The following is a 21,922-nucleotide window of genomic DNA, read 5'->3' as shown; positions in this document are numbered from 1 at the left end:
GTAAATTCTCAACTGGTCATTAATCTGAGAATCCAGAATATTGAGGAATTTTTTTAATCAAATCATTTATTTCACTGGTTCTCAACCACCTGGGATATTAAAAGAAAAGTTACCAGTAACAGAGCTCCACCCCAGACCTGTTAAACCAGAAGCTCCGGGGTGGGGCACTGGAAAGAAGGAGAGCAAAAGTAAAGAACCAAAGTCCCTTCAAAAGAGAGATTAAAGTAGACCTAGCTGATTAGTCACTTTATGAGTCAAAGAGGCACATGTTGAATTAGCAGGGACTGTTATAAAAGCTTGGATTTCAGGCTCACAGTTGTCTAAGTAAGAAGAGACAATGGATCTGGTTGTGTTCCTGGGGCTCTGTCTCTCCTGTTGGTTTCTCCTTTCACTCTGGAACCAGAGCTCCAGGAAAGGGAAGCTCCCACCTGGCCCCACTCCTCTCCCTATTATTGGAAATATCCTACAGTTAGATGTTAAGGACATCAGCAAATCCTTAAGCAATGTAAGTATGTTTTATGTTCCTCCACTGGCTTGCAAAGGGTAAGTAAATTAACCTCTACTTTTAAATGAAATATATTAAAATAAGTTAAGATAAAACTATTAACATGTGTCATTGTAAAGTAACTGCTCCCTGTGGACTATTGTTTTGGCCTGTCATTGTCAAGGACACTGGAATAACTAATGCATTTTGCAAGTAGAGAAACACTTAGGTCTTTATAAATGGTAGAATCAAAATAATAAAATGGCAAAAGATGAGATTGTTCCTTCCTTTCTTTGTTTCACCACCATTTGCTATGATTTTTGCCTGAAAGTAAATGATACGGGAAGTGATTTGCGAATGGAGACTTCATTTAAAAAGTCCTCTACTATATAAACAGTGCATTTTATTCAGAATAGCCATGAAAATTGAACTTCTCCGAAGAAACCAGTGATGCCTGATGTCAAGGACATAGCTTAAGATCAGGACCCTCAGGAGAGAACAAAAGAAAAAACTAATTATTTAGAACTAGCTGGGTGGTTACAGAATCCTTTTGGATTCTGCACAAAGCTGCTCTCTGTACCCTACGAATGCTGCAGGGTGGAAGACATCGTTCTTCTGTGAGATGCTGCATCTCCTGGCCCTGCTCCTGTGATGCTCACTCTCTGAGTTAGTAATACCAGCAGATCACAAACTGAGGTGGGCATTAGAATTTTCTGGGGTGATTCTTAAAAGTATAGATTTCTAGCATTCATCACTACTGAGTCAGAATCCTCATGGAATGAGCTTTACAGGTGATCCTGAAGTAGTCAGCTGGGGACTAGCTCCAAAGTGGGCATTGGGGACTGATAAATTGCTTAGACATCAGGGTTCAACTAAGCAGGGTTGACATTTGGGTCTTCTATTTATCAGCTGTGATACTCTGGAAATAAATAGGAAATTATTTGAACCTCAGTCTCTTTATCTGTAAAACAGGAAAATAAAGCTGTTGACTTGATTACTTGTAATGATCTGAGTACCAATTACCTGGGCCATTGCCTAGCACATCAGAGTCCCTCTGTATGTGTCAGCTATAACAATCTCCACCATATTTACATCATGTGCCACTTAACATTTCAGTCAATGACAGACTGCATGTACCATAGTGGTCCCCTAAGATTAGGACCATATAGCCTAGGTATGTAGTAGGCTAAACCATTTAGGTTTGTGTAAGAACACTCTATGATGGTCATACAACGACAAAATCGCCTAACAATGCATTTCTCAGAATTTATCCCCATCATTATGCGACACATGGCTGTATAAGATCCAGAAATGTTTGAAGTTATGTTTGGCAGAATAAAAATATCAACAATATGATGATAATTACAGTCTTAATCACGCACAAAATATAGATAAAATTGAGACTTCTTTTGCTAATATTTGCATTTCCTTTCCATTTCCCAGCTCTCAAAACTCTATGGCCCTGTGTTCACTCTGTATTTGGGCTTGAAGCCCACTGTGGTGCTGCATGGATATGAAGCAGTGAAGGAAGCCCTGATTGATCTGGGAGAGGAGTTTTCTGGAAGAGGCAGTTTCCCAGTGGCTGAAAGAGTTAATAAAGGACATGGTAGGTGTGTGTGTGTGCAGTTGTTCAGCATTGGTAATGGAAGTGGGAAGGATGGAAAACAGGAATTTAAAGATCTCCTCAGTAGAGTTTGCCCAAACCTGATGCTGGCAAATATCAGCTTCGTCCTTCTTGCCTAGGACATCCCTCCTAGTTTCTGTTTCCCCTCCTGGTAGGAATCCTTTTCAGCAATGGAAAGAGGTGGAAGGAGATCCGTCGTTTCTCCCTCATGACTCTGCGGAACTTTGGGATGGGGAAGAGGAGCATTGAGGACCGAGTTCAAGAGGAAGCCCGCTGCCTTGTGGAGGAGTTGAGAAAAACCAATGGTGGGTGATTCTGTGCTGTGTATCACTGACCTTAAAGCTGACCTCTTCTCTAATAACCTCCTTGAAAGTATTTTAGGGGTGGCCAAATCTTTCATATGGGTAATGGTGACCAGCCCTCATGTGGAGGAGGGAGGGTTTGAAGCAGAGAGCCAAGGGAACTTTTATGTATCTATGCTCGTTGTGTGTGTACACTCATGATTGTGCGTACAGTGGGTATAAAAGATCATTTAATATTAGTCTTTCCTGCACAATGTTTTCAAATTAGAAATCGTGAAGAATAGTTTTAGTCATTTTCTGAAAGAGTTAGAGAGCAATGTTTTTCCTATAGCATAAATGTGGGTTACCTATTCCAGAATATTTCATCAGGGAACACTTGTCAAGTGAACATGGTGGGGATGATCTCATCACATCCTTATGCAGCATGACATAAGTAACATGTGCTTTCACTTAATTGGCCTATATTTGTATGGTCAACTTCACTGACATATCTGAGGGTTTCTTCCAAGGCCCATGCATACAGTTTTGTTATTTATATTTTGTTATTTATTGTTTTAATTGCTTAATTTTTTGATTGCACCCCCTAGTGCAGCTGTCCTCAACTGTGATTTTACTGTAAATTGTTTCTTTTCTTTTCTTTTTTTTTTGAGGAAGATTAGCCCTGAGCTAACTACTGCCAATCCTCCTCTTTTTGCTGAGGAAGACTGGCCCTGAGCTAACATCCGTGCCCATCTTCCTCTGCTTTATATGTGGGACACCTACCACAGCATGGCTTTTGCCAAGCAGTGGCATGTCTGCACCTGGGATCCGAACCGGCAAAGCCAGGGCCGCGAGAAGCGGAACGTGTGGACACAGGGCTGTGCCACCATGCCGGCCCCCAATTTTATTTTATTTTTTTAATTGAGATTCATAGTAGTTTACATCATTGTGAAATTTCAGTTGTACATTATTTCTTGCCTGTCACCACATAAGTGTCCCCTTCACGCCCTGTGCCCACCCTCCAGCCCCCTTCCCCTGGTAACCACTGAACTATTTTCTTGTGCATGTGTTTGTTTATATTCTGCACATAAGTGAAATCATACGGTGTTTGTCTTTCTCAGTCTGGCTTATTTCGCTTAGCATAATATCCTCCAGGTCCATCCATGTTGTTGCAAATGGGATGATTTTGTCTTTTTTTACGGCTGAGTAGTATTCCATTGTGTATATATATATACCACATCGTTTTTATCCAATCATCGGTCGATGGGCACTTGGATTGTTTCCATGTCTTGGATATTGTGAATAGTGCTACAATGAACATAGGGATATATATCTGTAAACAACTATTTTTAAACTATCAGCTTGAGTTATTTAATATTGCTCCCTACTTACTGTATTGTTTTATATATTTTAAGAAATATGTGCTATAGCATAATTCTGAAAATTACACAAATACCAGATAATAAAATGGTTTATTTAACCAGACTTAAACTATCATTAATAACTCTTTATCCTGCCTTCCCCATTAGTTGGCTCTGTTTTCAACTTTCCTTATATTTCTCTTCCCTTTTATTGATATCTCAATCATGTTTCCTATTTTCTCTATTTTATAGTGCTTTGACATCTTTGACCTGGGCCTTGCAGACCAGGGAGCAACTACCCCCTCCCAGGGTTAGCTAATTATTAGATAGAGCAAATACCTTGTCTGTGGGCATGGCTTTGAATTGCAAACCAACCTATCCAAAGCCCATACCCCCAGCTGTTTCCTTTATCAAACACTCACACACCAAGCCAATATTCTCCCTGCCCTAAATCAACCCAGGGCCACGTACTTGACAACTAAGGACCACCCTCACAGCCCAAAGCCCCTGAAATTATTCACACTATCCAATCTTAAATTTACTCAGCATACCTACTCTGCCTTGCTCATTCCTTTCCCATGGAAACCCCAATAAAGGCTCAGGACCATGCTTTCCCCTCATTCCTTCTGCTTCTTGACCAACCTTGGTGCTTGCCCATGTGGCCCTGTGAAGTGTGCCCCCTCCTCTTGGGCACTGTGAGTAACAAAGTATCTTTACAATGGTTATCCTTTCCTGATCTGTTGGCCTCACCATCTGAATAAAAACAAAATCCCAAGTGCATTTTAAAACAATTGGACATTGGGTTAGAACTTTTATGGTGATTACTTACCCCCCAATGCCAGCTCTACTGATCTATGAAGTGCTTGCCACAATGAGTCTGATCTTTAGCATGGATTCCAAATTACCCTGCTTTTTAATTCTCTCTCTCAAATGAAGTGAAAGGAAGGATTAAAAAAATGAGATTTTAGCTGTGAATCACACACACACAAAGAAATCTCAAGGCCTTTCCGAATTATCCCCTACCTTCTAAAATAAAAGGTTTTCTGAAAGCTTAGTATCCTGGCGTGTTTCAGCTGAAAGGAGCTTGGCATAGAAGCAGTTAACTAGACAGATTTCCTATTATTTAATTTCTTATCATTTCTTCACAACATTTTTGATTCAAGTCACTCTTAATTACGTCTATAATGTGAATTTGGGATTTTTTTTTCATGTAAAGATTATTGATCATTTGGATATAACAATTTCATTTAAATATTGCCCACTAAAAAGGAAAAATGTTCCTCTGCTTTAATTTATCTATCTTTAAAGTGATGGAATTGACGCAAATGATGGTCCAATTAAAAAATGTATAATAACATATTGCATTCTGTTGGTGGCTATATGTAGCAATGTCCCAGAATTCCACAAGAGAGCAGGCTCTGTCCAGGTAAATTAAATGTGGGCCTGATTGGTCGGGATGGACGCTTTCCTGGAGCAGGAAATTCGTTTTATTGCTATAAAAGGACTCCATTTATCAATTTAAACTTTTTGTTTGCTTTGTCTGTGATTTCAGTTTGTAATGAAGTTTTTTTATTTTCCTTTTATTTTATGCAAACAAATCTATGTTCTTATTCGTTTGTGTTAATTTTTCTTCTGATACAACATGAGTGCCTTTTGCTTTCTTTACATTTTTTCTATCAAAAACTTGATTTTTTCCCATAATCGTTCTCTCTTTAACCTTTCCCTCTGCTGATTCTACGTGAAGTTCTTTCAACTATTCATTGTATGTAAAAGATTTTCCATGTCCCAAACTATTTTCTTCCTTCCTATATCAACGTTTAATTGTCTATAAGCTTACTAGATGGATGTGATTCTGCACTGATAAACTGTATTATTAAGTGTTTTAAAATGAAGCCTTAAAAATTTTTTCTTTTACTCTTCAAAATAACAGGCACCTTGGGTCAGAATTGACTAAACCAAAGCAGTGATGAAATGGAGTACTTGGAAAACCACTGTTAAATAAACTAGGATGGAATGGTCAATTCACATTTAAGGGAAAAGTGATATGTTGATATTAAGCATGCTGATTTTGTATGTGTGTGTGTGCGGAAGATCGGCCCTGAGCTAACATCCATTGCCAATCTTCCTCTTTTTGCTTGAGGAAGGCTGTCACTGAGCTAACCTCTGTGCCACAATTCTTCTGCTTTGTATGGGGGATGCTGCCACAGCATGGCTTGATGAGCAGTGTGTAGGTCCGTGCCTGGGATCTGAACCTGTGAACCCCCAGCCGCCAAAGCAGAGCGTGCAAACTTAACCACTACACCACCAGGCCGGTCCCAGCATGTTGAAATTTTTGCTGATAAGGGAATTTCTAGGTAGATATTGCTTTAGAGATACTAAAATTACTTGTTATCAACAACAAAGTTTTATATGTATATGTTAATGGTATTTTATAAATCTTTCCAATTCTTTAGCTTCACCCTGTGACCCCACTTTTATCCTGGGCTGTGCTCCCTGCAATGTGATCTGCTCCATTATTTTCCAGAATCGTTTTGATTATACAGATCAGACTTTTCTTAACTTGCTGGAAAAATTTAATGAAAACCTCAGGATTATGAGCTCTCCATGGATACAGGTGAGGTAAAGTCTTCTTTTCCTGAGAAATCATGTATGCTCTTCTCTCTGACAAGTCCAACATTCTTTGTGGACAAAGCTGGGAAGCGAATGTTTGATAACTGGACATTCTGGATACTATAATGTGGCAACTCTGGAAATCAGATTCTCCCTCCTCCTTTTTTTTTTTTTTTTGCTTCTATAGCTTTTTTTGATTCTTTTTTTTTTTTTTTTTTTTGCCTTCTGTAGGCTGTAGCTGTTTATTTAGTGACTTTTCTAAACTGTTTTTGCAGCGTCTTTTTTTTGTCATGTGTGGTCTCTGAAATATCTGTTCCTTTAGCTTGTGTTCAGCTGGTGTTTTGACAGAGATTTCCTTGAATGTGAAGAGCCAAAAAGAAGAGATAGAGAGAAAGAGATGGAGAGAGGGATAGAGTGAGAAAGAAAGAAAAGAAGAGGAAGGAAAGAAAGAAGAAAGGAAGAAAGGGAGGAAGGAAGTAAGGAAGGAAGGGAGGGAGGGAGAAAGGGAGGAGAATAACTTGCAGATTGGCTCGGAGCAGGGGCACTCCTTCAACTCTTAGCCAGGCCTTTTTCAACTGTGTCTTAATCTTCACTTCTTGCTTGCACTGAGCCTAGGGATCAGTCAGAGGTGAAAGCTTAAAGTCTTCTCAGGTCTTTTCTTAGCCTGTATCCTGCCCTGGGCATGTACATAACTTTCTTCATTCCTCCGTATACATGGGTGCTTTTGAATGCCCTAAGAACTGAAGATGCTTTCTTCTCAGCTTTTCTTCCCAGGGTTTTGGTGCTCTATTGTGTGCCTTAACTTTTGCCCCATGTGGCTGTGGGTTGTTCATTCACTTTGCCAGGTTTATGAGTCATGTCTGCTGCTTTCCACTCTGAGTTCTAAGTTAGATGAAACAAAGACAAGTGCATGTGTCAGTCCTTCAGGTTGCCCAAGACAGGTTAGAACAGAGAAACACAATTCTTTGCAAGTGAGGTCTACTCTGGTCCCTCTGAAACCAGGAACCAGGGTTCCACACAAGAAACTACCCTTGTTCAGACCACTGCCAAGCTGAGGAGGGAGGTGGCACAAGGACAAATAAAAAATACAACCAAGCTTTCCCACCACTTTTAAGTTCCTATTTTCTTGGTTCAGAATTCACTTGATTGCTATAAGCTTTTGTTTTATAGAGCTCTGACAAGTTGATTCGGACACTTCTTGCATGATTTTTTGACGTTTTTATGGAAGAATGGGCTTTTGGAGCTGTCTACTGTGCCATTTTTGCTAATGTTTTCTGTGAAGTGAATGTTTGAAAGCCATCGACCTGCTCAGAGCTTAATGTTATGGAGGGAACATCTGGGAAAGATGGCCAAGCCCTTTATTTTACACACAGGAAAACAAATCCTTGAATATAGAGCTAGAATTCACGATCTTTGGCTCCTGGCCAGTCATTTTCCCACTAAACCCCAAAGCCCAGTTTCCATAAACTACTCTGGTGACAGCCCCAAAGCATGGCCATAGCACTGAATGAACATCCAGTCTTTCCCTGAAAGGTTTTCATTGTCCACAGGATTGTCCTCCAATCGCAATTACTGAGCTCTTCCTCACATTCCTTGGCAAAAATATCCAAATTCAGGAAGGAAGAGAACATCTCCTTTGAGGATGGAGAATGTTTGGGACCACAGATGCTTCTAGGGAATGCTGACTAGGGTAGGGGGTGTTGGAGGCTTCAGCTGGGGTCCTAGCTGACAAGGTAATTGGGCTTGGGGTGACAAAATGATTGGTTTCTTGGTGTATGAATCATAAATGAACATGACAATTTTGCCCTGTGTGCTGAGCTGGTACATCCTGCACTCTGCCTAAATAAAATTACATGATCTTAAAGAAGTCACTTACCTGCTCTGGTGCAGAGGTGCTTTATTCACAAAATGCTAAATTGAATTTCATGGCATTTTTGCACCCCTCCCGATTATGAAATAATGATTCTATTTCTGAGCTTACCTGATAGCAGTAGAAATAGCAGGGAGTGGCTTTGTGCTTTATGTCGGGTTGCCCAAGCTCCCTTGCCCTCTGTCTTCATCTATAAAATGTGAATCATAGTAATTCATGCCAATCTATATTTCAAGGTTGTAGGGAAGAATTATTGTAAATGAATGTGAGAATTGACATAAAGATGCTTTAATATTATAAGGTTGATGAATGAGTGTAGGAAATTATCATCATCTTTCATCTTCGGGGCAGAGTTTTCTCCCTTAAATATCTTTATCAGCATAAAGGATTATTTTATATGTACAATGTAAAATCTTCCAGAGGATAAAGACCATTTTTTATTCACCTTGGTTTTTAACCAGGGTTTGGAATATGGTATATATGTCTTCAATTTTTAATTTAATATTTTTTTAATCTTTAAGGTCTGCAATAATCTCCCTGCTCTCATTGATTATCTCCCAGGGAGTCATAACAAAATGCTTAAAAATTTTGATTATTTGAAAAGTTACGTTTTGGAGAAAACAAAAGAACACCAAGAATCCCTGGACATTGACAATCCTCGGGACTTCATTGATTGTTTCCTGATCAAAATGGAACAGGTAAAATGTTAATGACAGATTGGTTATTTGTTTGCCTGCATTTTTTTGTTCATTGATTAGTTCTGTACTTGGTAGGAATGTTTAAATGGTCAGTCAAGAAATGCTTGAGAAGTACTTTAGGTACCTATCGTGTGCATAGATCTCGGCTGAACATCATGGAAGATTTAAGATTGTATTGTTAAATAACTAGAATACATGGACCCTGTTTGTTAGGTACTAATAATCTACCTGAGGGAAAAGAGAATGTACACCTCAGGTGAAATGGAAATGCAGACAAGTTGGAAAATATAACATATTGAGCCATAAAGTGAAGGTTGATGTGATTGGGTCATACAGCCTGTGGGAGAGTGAGAAGGAAGAGTTTATCCTAGGTGGGCTTCCTGCATGTCCACAGGTTTAATATATATTTTCAAATATTTGCAATAAGGAACAGAGGAGGGAATTTCAGCTAGGAAGAATGGTGTAATGAGAGGTTCAGAGGTATGTGGTGGCAAACAGATTAGATGGATGGAAGAGAGAAGCCTTAACTGAAGGTAATCAAAAATGAATTTGGACAGATATGGAGTTAGGGGTTGGTGTCTGTCAAGTAACTGTAAACCTGAAGGTTGACATGAAAGCTTTGATTTGATCAAGTGTGTGTATGAGCCACAACAAGAGTGGAATGCAAATAATTATTAGGAAAATTATCCTGGGAGTTCTGTAAGATGAACTGTATGATGAGAGTGGAGCTCAAGGACCAGCTGAGAGATTTTTCATTTCTTTGAACTGTGGCGTGATGAAACTCTAGACCATGGAAATGCAAAGGATTCTGAAATAAAATCAAGTTGTCCATCTTATCAGATTCTCAGAGATTTATAGAGATTGGTTTTAGTTAGAGGAGAGGATGAGAGCCAAATTGTAGGGACTGTATGGGAAATTTCAAAAATAAGACCAGATATTCTATCTGAGGGGATATTCTATCAAGAATATTTTATCAAGGAGGGAAAGATTCAGTTAGTGAATTTGAAGAGTGAATTAGAATAGTGGTAAGGTCAAGTCGGAAATTTTATTACAAGAGTAACATACATGCCATAAGGACACTTGTGTAGGTACAAAGTCCTCCTTGAACTGGAGAGAGACAGAATCCAGAACATTCTGAGAAGATCTAACTTTAGAGAAGGAAATTCCTTCATCTGAGGCCACCAGTATTTTATTCAACCACTTTGTAACACTGGGCAGAAATGAAAAATCAGTTAGCAGGCTAAAATGGCAAGAAGTCAAAGATGCTGATGAAGGTGACTTTCAAAGAATTGTCCCTGGATTTGTACTGGAGTGCCCAAATCATATGTTCTAGTTGGAATGAAGTGAAGAAGATGGAATGGTTTGAAGAAACTGGAGGAGGGAAGAAACAAATTACTTTTACTCTCTGCCTACTCTGCTGCTAGGGCAATAATTTTTATCGTTCTGGGGTCTAATTGATTTGCAAATCTTATTAAAAGTATGGACTTTTTTCAGGAGAATTCACCTATACAAGTTCTTGGGTATTTTGCACATATTTCGAGGAATTATCTCGATGTTATAAAGCTTCTCCATTAATCATGGGCTAAGCAGGGCTCTAAGTTCTCTGGTATTTCAATTAACAGTGGGTATTTCCTAAATACTATACTTAAAAACTGCATTGTTCCTCTGGACTTCACTATAGTATTTAGAGTCTAGTTAATTTTTTTTTTAAGATTTTATTTTTCTTTTTTCTCCCCAACGCCCCCCGGTACATAGTTGCGTATTTTTAGTTGTGGGTCCTTCTAGTTGTGGCATGTGGGATGCCACCTCAGCATGGCCTGATGAACAGTGCCCAGGATCCGAATCGGCAAAACCCTGGGCCCCTGAAGCAGATCGCGTGAACTTAACCACTCGGCCACGGGGGCGGCCCTCTAGTTAATTTTTTTGGGTAACATCTTTATTGAGTGTAATTCACATACCATACCCTTCACATATTGTAAGTACAGTTCAATAGTTGAGTATTTTCACAGAGTTGGGCAATCACCACCACAATTTCTAAACATTTTCATCACCAGGAAAAGAAACCCTTCTGTTCTTTAGCAGTCACCCCCATTGCCCCCCAAACCTCCCAGTTCTAGACAACGTTAGTCTACTTTCTGTCTCTATATATGTGCTAATCTGGACGTTTCATATTAATGGCATTATGCAATATGTAGTCTTTGGCATCTAGCTTCATTCATGTAACGTGTTTTCAAGGTTCATTGATGTTGTAGCATATATCAGTACTTCATTCCTTTATATGGTTGAATGATATTCCAGTGTGGATAAATCACATTTTATATATCCATTCATTGGTTGATGGACATTTTGGTTGTTTTTGTTTTTTGGCCAGTATGAATAATGTTGCTATGGACGTTTGTGTACAGGTTTTTGTGTGGATATATGTTTTAATTAATCTCAGGTATATACTTGGTGGTGGAATTGCTGGGTCATGTGGTAGCTTTATATCGAACTTTTGGAGGAAGGATAGCTGGATCAAAGACCTAATCGTAAGAGCTAAAAATATAAAACTCTCAGAGGAGAACCTAGACGTGAAAGTGGCTGCAGCATTTTACGTTCTCACCAGCAGGGTATGAGGGTTACAATTTCTCCACATCCTTCCTGATGCTTCTTATTGTCCGTCTTTTTGATTCTAGCCATCCTAATAGGTGTGAAGTGGTCTTTTATTGTGCTTTTGATTTGCATTTTCCTGATGGCTAATGATGTTTAGCTTCTTTTGTGTGCTTATTGGCCATTTCTACATTTTTTTGGATAAATGTCTATTTCAATTCTTTGCCCATTTTTGATTTTAGCTATTATTATTTTTGAATTACTGAGATGGAAGAGTTCTGGTGTATTATAGATACAATCCCTTATCAGACATACGATTTGTAGATATTTTCTCCCGTTTTGTGGGTTGTCCTTTCCCTTTCTTGGTAATGTCTTTTGAAATACAAAAGTTTTTAATTTTGTGAAATTCAATTTATTTTCTTTATGGTTTCTTGTGCTTTTGGTGTCATATCCAAGAAGTTATTATCTAATCCAAACTCGCACATATTCACCCCAAATTTTCTTCTAAGAGTTTTATAGTTTTAGCTATTACATTTAGGTCTATGATTGCTTTTATTTATTTATTTTTTTTACCTTTTTTTTCTTTTTGAGGAAGATTAGCCCTGAGCTAACCGCTGCCAATCCTCCCCTTTTTGCTGAGGAAGACTGGCTCTGAGCTTACATCCGTGCCCATCTTCGCCTACTTTATATGTGGACGCTTACCGCAACATGGCTTTGCCAAGAGGTGCCATGTCTGCACCTGGGATCCGAACTGGTGAACCCTGGGCCACCGAAGTGGAATATGCTCACTTAACTGCTGCACTACTTGGCCAGCCCCTATGATTGCTTTTAAAACAATTTTATTGTTTGGTGTGGAAGATTGGCCCTGAGGTAACATCTGTTGCCAATCTTTCTTTTTTGCTTGAGGAAGATTGTTGCTGAGCCAATATCTGTGCCAATCTTCCTCTATTTTGCGTGTAGAATGCCACCACAGCATGGCTTGAAGAGCCATGTATAGGTCCATGCCTATCTGAACCCACAAACCCCTAGCTACCAAAGCAGAGCATGCAAACCCAACAACTACAACAACAGGCTGGCCCCTTAAATCAATTTTTGATGATATTTTGAGATATGGGCCCAATTTTATCCTTCGCACATGGGTATCCAATTGTCCCAGCACCATTTGTTGAAAAGAATGTTTTTCCGCGTGGAATGGTCTTGGTGCCTTTGTTGAAAATCATTTGACTCTAAATGTGATGATTTATTTTTAGACTCTCAATTCTATTATTTCATTGATCTAGATACCTTGTTTTATGCCAGTACCACACAATTTTGATTACTATAGCTTTGTTGTAAGTTTTGGTATTAGGAAGTGTGAATCCTCTAATTTTATTCTTTTCTAAGATTGTTTTGTCTATTCTTCATCACTTAAATTTCCATATGAATTTCAGAATAATCTTGTCAATTTCTGCAAAGATACTAGCAGGGATTGTGTTTGCCTACAAACAAGAGGAAACCCAGTTAACAATGATTTAAATAAATAGTGGTTTTATTTATCTCATATGCAAGGAGTCTTATGTCAGGCAGTTCAGTAGCCCTGAAGTATCATGGGCCAGGTGCCTTCCAATTTTCTTCACCATACCTACTATGTAAGCTTCTTCTTCATGCTCAAATACTCATGTTCCAAGATGATGTCTATACCATCTCATCCTTCGTTTGTATCTGTGTTGTAAGTAAGAAGAAGGAAAGAGAAATAGTGGCATCAACAGGATCCTGCTTGTATGTCATTGATAAGAAATATGTTGTTTGGCCAATGTAGCTGCAAAACAGGTTGGGAAATGGAATTTTTAGGCAAGCAAGAGATAAGGAGGTAGGAAATGAGGATTGGGTCAACCAATCCACACACTCTGTCATACCATACAGTTGTTGTTGTTTTAATACTGCACTCTCTAGTGTCTAAGTTTGCTTAACTTTATAACCATATGAGTTATTTTGGATTCATTTAATTAAATATGGCGGCAAACTATCAAATAATTACATCAAATCATTCCTAGGAAAAGCACAATCAACAGTCGGAGTTTACTTTTGAAAACTTGATAGCTGCTGTATCCGATTTGTTTGGAGCTGGGACAGAGACAACGAGCACCACCCTAAGATATGCTCTCCTGCTCTTGCTGAAGCATCCAGAGGTCACAGGTATGACCGACATGGTGGGCAGGGTGAATTTCAGAAAAGATGTTGAGAAGACACTCCTAACGTCCTCCATCTTTTTTTTCTTCGAGAAGCTTCACTATTGCAATTTCTGTGCCACTAGCTATAATTTGTCCAAATGTGAAAAAAGGGTAAAAGTGAGAATTTGCACAATAGGGGTAGAATGGCTGAGAGAAGCAAAGACAGTGTGAGCAGTAGCAAAAACGATGAAGCTATATCTCATCAATAAAAAACTCTGGATAAAATGTCTGGATTTCATAGGAAGGGATCTGTAGCAGGAACAGCCAGCATAAATTGGCCTAGGATTGAATATTAGTTTTCTTAAGAAGGGGCCACTTTAAATGGTAAGCATGTTTGTTAGAATTCTTTCCTTATTCTGAATTTGCAGTGTTCTAATGCTGGGGTAGGGAAGATGGGAACTGTATTCGTTGAAGTACAGCAGAAATTCTAGAAATTTGGTGAAAAGGTATGAGAAAATTCCCACAATTTGGGAAATATTTTAAAAGGTTAGATTTATAAAAAAGATATATGCTATTTAGATAGATGATGTGCCTAAATGAATATTTTTCTTCTTAAACAACTTTATTTTTCCAGCGTTATTGAGATATAATTAAAAATAAAAATTGTATATTTTAAGGTATACAATGTATCTTTTTGTGTCTGGCCTATTTTGCTTAGCATAATGTCCTTTCAGTTCATCCATGTTGTTGCAAATGGCAGGATTTCCTTCTTTTTTATGGCTGAATAATATTTCATTGTATATGTATATACACCACATATTCTTTATCTATTCATCCATTGGACACGTAGGTTGTTTCCATAACTTGGCTACTGGAAATAATGCTGCAATGAACTTGGCAGTGCACTTATCTCTTTGAGATACTCATTTTATTTCCTTTGGGCATGTACTTAGAAGTGGGATTGCTGCTTCATATGGTAGTTCTATTTTTAATGTTTTGAGGAACGCCCATACAGTTTTCCACAATGGCTGTACCAATTTACATCCCCATCAACGGTGTACAAGGGATCCCTTTTTTCTACATCCATGCCAATACTTCTCTCTTGTCTTTTTGATAACAGCCATCCTAACAGATGTATGGTGTTAACTCATTGTGGGTTTTTTTTTTTCCTGAGGAAGATTAGCTCTGAGCTAACTACTGCCAATCCTCCTCTTTTTGCTGAGGAAGACTGGCCCTGAGCTAACATCCTCTTCCTCTCTTTATACGTGGGACCATCTTCCTCTAGTTTATACGTGGGATGCCTACCACAGCATGGCTTTTGCCAAGCGGTGTCATGTCTGCACCCAGGATCCAAACTGGTGAACCCTGGGCCTCAGAGAAGCGGAACATGTGAACTTAACTGCTGCACCACGGGGCTGGTGGGCCGGCCCCCATTGTGGTTTTGATACACAGTTCCCTGATGTTTGGTGATGTTGAGTACTTTTTCATATATGTGTTGGCCATTTGTATGTCTTCTTTGGAAAAAATGTTTATTTGGGTCTTTTGCCCATTTTTTATTGGTGGTTATTAGTATTTGCTATTGAGTCGTATGAGTTCCCTATATATTTTGGATATTAACCCCTTTTCAGATATATGGTTTGCAAATATTTTCTCCCATTCCATAGGTTGCCTTTTCATTAAATTGATCATTTCTTTTCCTGTGCAGAAGCTTTTTATATGATGTAGTCCCATTTGTTTATTTTTGCTCTAGTTGCCTGTACTTTTGCTGTCATATCAAAAAATCATTGCCAAGACCATGTCAAGGAGCTTTTCTCTTATATTTTCTACTGGGAGTTTTACTTTTTGAGGTTTTACATTTAAGTCTTTAATCCACTTCAAGTTATTTTTGTGAATGGTGTAAGATAAGGATCAAATTACATTCTTTTGCATGTGAATATCAAGTTTTCCCAACACCATTTATTGAAGAGACAATCCTTTCTCCATAGTATATTCTTTGTACCCTTGTCAAAGAGAGTTGACCGTAGATGCAAGAGTTTATTTCTGGGCTCTCAATTCTGTTCCATGGGTCTATGTGTCTGTTTTTATGCCAGTACCACACTGTTTTGATTACTATAACTTTGTAATATAGTTTGAAATCAGAAAGTGTGATACCTCCAGCTTCATTCTTCTTTCTCAAGATCGCCTTGTCTAATCAGGGTCTTTTGTGGTTCCGTATGAATTTAGGATTTCTTGTTCTATGTCTGTGAAACATGTCATTATAATATGATAAGGATTACATTGAACCAGTAGATGATTTTGGGTAGTATAGAAATTTTAACAATATTAATTTTTCTAATCCATGACCATGGGATATCTTTCCACTTAATTGTGTCCTCTTCAATTTTTTTCATCAGTGTTTTAAAGTTTTCAGCGTACAGATCTTTTACCTCTTTGGTTAAATTTACTGCTAAGTATTTTATTCTTTTCGATTCTATTGTAAATGGGATTATTTTCCTAATTTCTCTTTCAGATAGTTTGTTGTTAATGTATAGAAACAAAACTGATTTTTGTATATTGAGTTGTATCCTGCTACTTTACTGAATTTTTAAAATTCATTCTAATAGTTTTTGATGGAGTCTTTAGGTCTTTATATAAGATCATGTCATCTGCAGATAGAGACAATTTAACTTCTTCCTTTCTGATATAGATGCCTTTTATTTATTTTCCTTGTCAAATTGCTTTCGCTGAGACTTCCAGTACTATACTGAATAAAAGTGGTTAGAGTAGGCATCCTTGTCTTGTTCCCGATCTAGCTGAAAAGCTTTCAGCTTTTCACTGTTGAGTATGAAGTTAGCTTTAGGCTTGTCATATATGGCCTTTATTATTTTGAGGTACATTCCTTCTGTATGTAGTTTGTTGAGAGTTTTTATCGTGAAAGGATGTTGAATTTTGTCCAATGCTTTTTCTGCATCTATTGAGATGATTTTGTCCCTCATTCTGTTAATGTGGCATATCATGTTTATTGTTTTAAGTATGTTGAACCACTCATGCCTCTTAGGGATAAATCCGACTTGATCATAGTGTATGATCCTTTTAATATGCTGTTAAGTTCAATTTGCTAGTATTTTTTTGAGAATTATTGCATCTATGTTCATCAGGGATATTGGCCTGTAATTTTTTTGTCTTGTACTGATGTCACCCTTCTAAAGGAATTTTATCATTTCAGAAGTCTGAGTCCAGAAAAATGTTGTTTACCATAAGAATTTCTTTTCAGGTCAATAGTTTTATCTTTTATGAACAACTTTCTTAAAAAATTTATCTTCAAATAGAGTCTGGTTCTGCATAGCAGATTAGCTACATACATTATGTTTTTCTGGGTCAGAATCTCATTGAAACGATGAATAGCTACAAATGAGAGTTACTCCTGTTTAAGTTGGAAAAAAGGAGCACAACAATCATGAAGTCTTTAGCAAATTTCCGAAACAGAGAGCAGATGTAGGGCTGATAACCAACTCAGTAGAGAGATTGAAGTCATTACATAAGTGTCAAAAAAGGAAGATTTATCATGGGTAAACAAGCAAATTCATGCCCCTATATCCACGTAGGTTCAGTATTGGAAGAACCAATTGTCAAAGAAGGTATAGGAAGAATGGAGCAGAAAACAGCAGACTCTCCCTGCCCAGGTTCCCTCGACAACTTCTCTTGTGGAGAAGTAGCAGCAGATAACAGTTTTTCCTACACAGGAAAGGCAGGCTTAGTCTCTACAGAAATGGAACCTAAGAGGCCCTACACTCAGGGACACTGGGCAGTAACATGGAAAGTGTGAGGTGCATGGCTGAAAAAACAGACTAAGTAGGAGTCCATTTGAATTCTGAGACCCTTAGCTCCTTTCTCCATCCTGTTCCTAAAATTCAGCAGCCAGATATATACTCCAGAGAATGAACAGCAGCAGAGAAAAGATCTCCATCTTCTGCCATCTAGATGGAAAATTCTCACCATATGCCCAGCAAAGTGAACGTAGTAATACCTGCCCCAAGGCAGAGGGTCATGGCACTTCAGAACACCAGGATTGAAGAGAAATTCATAAAAACTTTCAGACATAAATCAGGTCATATATAGCATTATAATTCTCAAGAGTAAAAGATCATCCTTAGTATTAATAGTTAGAGGATATTTTCAGATCTATAAATTGGCAAAAAGTAATATCTGTTTTTATCCTCTCAGAATGATATTGAAGGATATGCTCCTTCCAAATATCTAAAATCAAATCAGAGGAAGCCATGGGCTCCAGGACTCAGGAGAACTCATGGAGGAGAATGGAAGTTTCAGGGAGGGTGCTGGGCACCAGGGTTAGAAAACGTGTATTTCAAAATAGACCACATGGATAAAGCAGAAATGAGGAGACACTAAGAACAAAAGAGAAATGATTGATTTTTTGAGATTTTCCAGTAATTAGAAAATTATTTCTGGGAGTTTGAAGCATCCACCTGAGCATTTGCAATAGCTCTAAATGGGCATCTAAAAATTAGGAATTGAAATAAGCACTTATAAGCCCACAAATGTACAAAAGATCAAACATAATCATAGTTTTCTTACTTGTACAATATTTATTATAATCTTAATGATATAAACAGTGCATACTGATATGATCAAAATCGTTATATAAATATATTGGGGGAAATGTGGTGAGGGGAAGTGTGTGTGTGCATCTGTTTGTAGGTATAGGTATTTTGTATGGGATGATGGTTAAGATGTAAGTCCTCACATCTCTTACCAGAAAAAGTCATTAGACAGTGTCTAAAAAATGGATAAATCAAGAAATAATCACTATAGAAATAAGAAACATACATTTCAGAAGAAACTGCCAGAATGTTTCAAAGTGGCCACTTTTGGGGAATGTGAGGATGAGAAAAGATATCATTGCAAGTTGCAGAAACACACACACACAGCACACATATAGTCACACAAACCATACACATATATACATCAGTTAATAGAATTTGGTTTTTAAAACATCATATATTATATGAAATTAATACTTGATTCCTGTTTTTCTTTCTGCAAGGACAGTAATTTCTTAAGTTAAATAGTGTACTTATATTTTGAAGCATTTCATCATTTCTGCTTGTATTGATTATCCTGTATAGGTGTGCGCAAATGTATCTCAACGCCTTGCTTGTATGAGAGTTGTATGCATCTATATGGTGGCAACTCCACGTCTAGGTGTACTTCTGGGCATATAACTTATGTTTATAATGCTGTTGGCACACCTTCATAGTGCTTCATGTAACCCTGAGTTGGAATGCAAATGTGCTATGCATTCTTCTCTTCTTTTTCTATCAGTCTTACTTGTGTCTTACCAGCTAAAGTTCAGGAAGAAATTGACCGTGTGATTGGTAGACACCGGAGCCCCAGCATGCAGGACAGGAGCCACATGCCCTACATGGATGCCGTGATACACGAGATTCAGAGATACACTGACATCGTCCCCACCAACCTGCCTCATGCAGTGACCTGTGACGTTAAATTTAGAAACTATATCATCCCCAAGGTAAGATTTGTTTCTCCTACACTGACCTCAGTGCTCTTGTAGTTCCCATATTCACAATATGGTTTCAATCCTCTACTGACGCCAAGATATGAGAAGAGCAAAAATCATGTGTGGCAGCTTGATGAAGTTTGTGTTCTTGCCAGTTGGTGCTGTAAAGCTTGATGACAAGTCTTGATATCTGGCTGTATAAGTCTTCCAAATTTGTTCTGCTTCTTTAATATGGTTTTGACTACTCTTAGCTGTTTACATTTCTACATAAATTTTAGTATTAGTTTGTCAATTACGCAAAATACTCAGCTGTGATTTATCAGAGTAATATTAAATTAATTTGGGAAAAAATGGACATCTTGAATCTTTCACTTCAGGGCTATAGTACATTCTCACAATTTATTTGGACTTTCTTTTACTTTTTCAATATTGTTTTGTTTTCAGTACAGTGGCTTGCGCATCTATTACGTTTTTCCTAGATAAATTATATTTTTGATGTTTTTATACATTGTATAATTTTAAAAATGCCTTTTGTACTTTTTGGTTATCACATATAATTGATTGTGTTATTTTGGTCACCTTGTGTCTAGAAACTTTTCCAAATTCACCTATCATTGCTAATAATTTATTTGTGGATTCATTTATAATTTCTGTGTACACAGCTCTGCGATATGGCTTAATATTTGCTTTATTTTTTATATTGCAATTCTCATGACTTTAATTTATCTTTACTGTATTAGCACACTGGCTGGATTTCCAGATAGTTTTGAATAGAAGTGGTGATAGTGAACATCTTGTTTCACTTCTGATATCCAGGAAGGGGTGGGGTTTAATGTCTCATCATTGGGAACGATAATCTGTGTATATATATATATTTTTTTTATATAATTTTTTTTTTTTTAAGATTTTATTTTTTCCTTTTTCTCCCCAAAGCCCCCCAGTACATAGTTGTGTATTCTTCGTTGTGGGTTCTTCTAGTTGTGGCATGTGGGACACTGCCTCAGCGTGGTCTGATGAGCAGTGCCATGTCCGCGCCCAGGATTCGAACCAACGAAACACTGGGCCGCCTGCAGCGGAGTGCGCGAACTTAACCACTCAGCCACGGGGCCAGCCCCAATTTGTGTATATTTTTGTAAATATTAAAAAAATAAGCTTAGGAAAATATTTCCTCTTCTCTTATTTTCGTATGATTTTCTCTGATGGGCTTTATTTTTTAGAGCAGTTTCAGGGTCACAGCAATATTGAGCAGAAGGTACAGAGATTTCCCATATGCCTCCGGCCTCCACACATGTATAGCATGCCCCATTATCAGCATCCTCTACCAGAATGGTACATTTGTTACAATTGATGAGCCTACATTGACATGTTATCATTATCCAAAGCTCTTCATTTACATTAGGCTTCACTCTTGGCATTGTACATTCTATGGATTTGGACAGTGTATGATGACATGTACCCATAATTGTAGTATCGTACAGAGTAGTTTCACTGCCATAAAAATCCTCTGTGCTCTGTCTGTTCATCCCTCCTTCCCCCAAAACCCCTAACCACCACTGATCCTTTTACTGTCTTTGTAGTTTTGCCTCTTCCAGAATATCGTACAGTTGGAATTATATAGTATGTAGCCTTTTCACATTGGCTTCTTTCACTTAGTAATATGCATTTGTTTCCTCCATGTCTTTTCATGGCTTGATAGCTCATTTCTTTTTAGTGCTGAATAAAATTTCATTGTCTGAATACAACTCAGTTTTTAATTCATTTACCTTGTGAAAAACATCTTGGTTGCTTCCAAGTTTTGGCAATTATGAATACAGCTTCTATAAATGTCCATGTATAGATTTTTGTGTGGACATAAGTTTTCAGCTTTTTTAGGTAAATAACAAGGAATGTGATTGCTGAATCACGTGGTAAGAGTATGTTTAGTTTTGTAAGAGATGCCAAACTGTCTTCCAAAATGGCACTATCATTTGTATTCCCACCAGCAATGAATAAGAGGTCCCGTTGCTCCACAACCCTGTCAGCATTTGATATTGTCAGTGTTCCGGATTATGGCCATCCTAAAAGGTGCAAAGTGGTATCTCATTGTTATTTTATTTTGCATTCTCCTGATGATGTATGATGTGGAGCATCTTTTCATATGCTTATTTGTCATCTGTATATCTTCTTTGATTAGGGGTCTATTCAGATCTTTTTCCCATTTTTAAATTATGTTTGAGTTCTTATTGTTGAGTTTTAAGAGTTCTTTGTATATTTTGCATAACAATTCTTTATCAGACATGTCTTTTGTAAATATTTTCTCCTAGTCTGTGACTTGTCTTTTCGTTCTCTTGAAAATGTCTGTCACAGAGCAGAAATTTTTAAAAGTCATTGCCAAACCCAAGGTCATCTAGATATTTTCCTGTTTTATCTTTTAGTAGTTTTATAGTTTTGTGTTTTACATTTGGGTCTGTGATCTATTTTGAGCTAAATTTTGTGAAGGGTGTGAGATTCATCTTTTTGCTTGTGGACGTCCAGATTTCTTGCAATATTCTTTGAAAAAATTATATTTTCTCCATTTGGCTGCCTTTGCTCCTTTGTCAAAGATCAGCCAAATTTATTTATGTGGGTCTATTTCTGGGCTCTCTGTTCTGTTCCACTGAGCTTTTTCCTTTCCATATATGCTTTAGAATTACTTTATTGATATCCACACAAAAACTTGTTGGGATTTTGATTTAGATGACATTGAATTGGTAGGTTA

General features: G+C 37.8%; 1 protein-coding gene across 2 annotated transcripts in view; it reads left to right on the top strand.

Moving 5' to 3' along the window:
* Nucleotides 1–241: 241 nt before the first annotated feature.
* CYP2C114 (cytochrome P450 family 2 subfamily C member 114) overlaps nucleotides 242–21,922 on the top strand; it is a 31,494-nt gene continuing 9,813 nt past the window's right edge. The window contains exons 1-7 of one of the 2 annotated variants that reach the window (XM_001502256.5): nucleotides 242–505; nucleotides 1,928–2,090; nucleotides 2,264–2,413; nucleotides 6,204–6,364; nucleotides 8,752–8,928; nucleotides 13,551–13,692; nucleotides 19,010–19,197. In XM_001502256.5, the coding sequence (XP_001502306.3) occupies nucleotides 338–505; nucleotides 1,928–2,090; nucleotides 2,264–2,413; nucleotides 6,204–6,364; nucleotides 8,752–8,928; nucleotides 13,551–13,692; nucleotides 19,010–19,197 (1,149 nt within the window). In that variant the 5' untranslated portion in view covers nucleotides 242–337. The remainder of the gene's footprint in view (nucleotides 506–1,927; nucleotides 2,091–2,263; nucleotides 2,414–6,203; nucleotides 6,365–8,751; nucleotides 8,929–13,550; nucleotides 13,693–19,009; nucleotides 19,198–21,922) is intronic. The other variant, XR_011422346.1, reaches the window with a different exon arrangement.

This window comes from Equus caballus, chromosome 1, assembly GCF_041296265.1.
Source record: "Equus caballus isolate H_3958 breed thoroughbred chromosome 1, TB-T2T, whole genome shotgun sequence".
NCBI lineage: Eukaryota > Metazoa > Chordata > Mammalia > Perissodactyla > Equidae > Equus > Equus caballus.
This window is presented reverse-complemented; position numbering and strand designations above follow the sequence as displayed.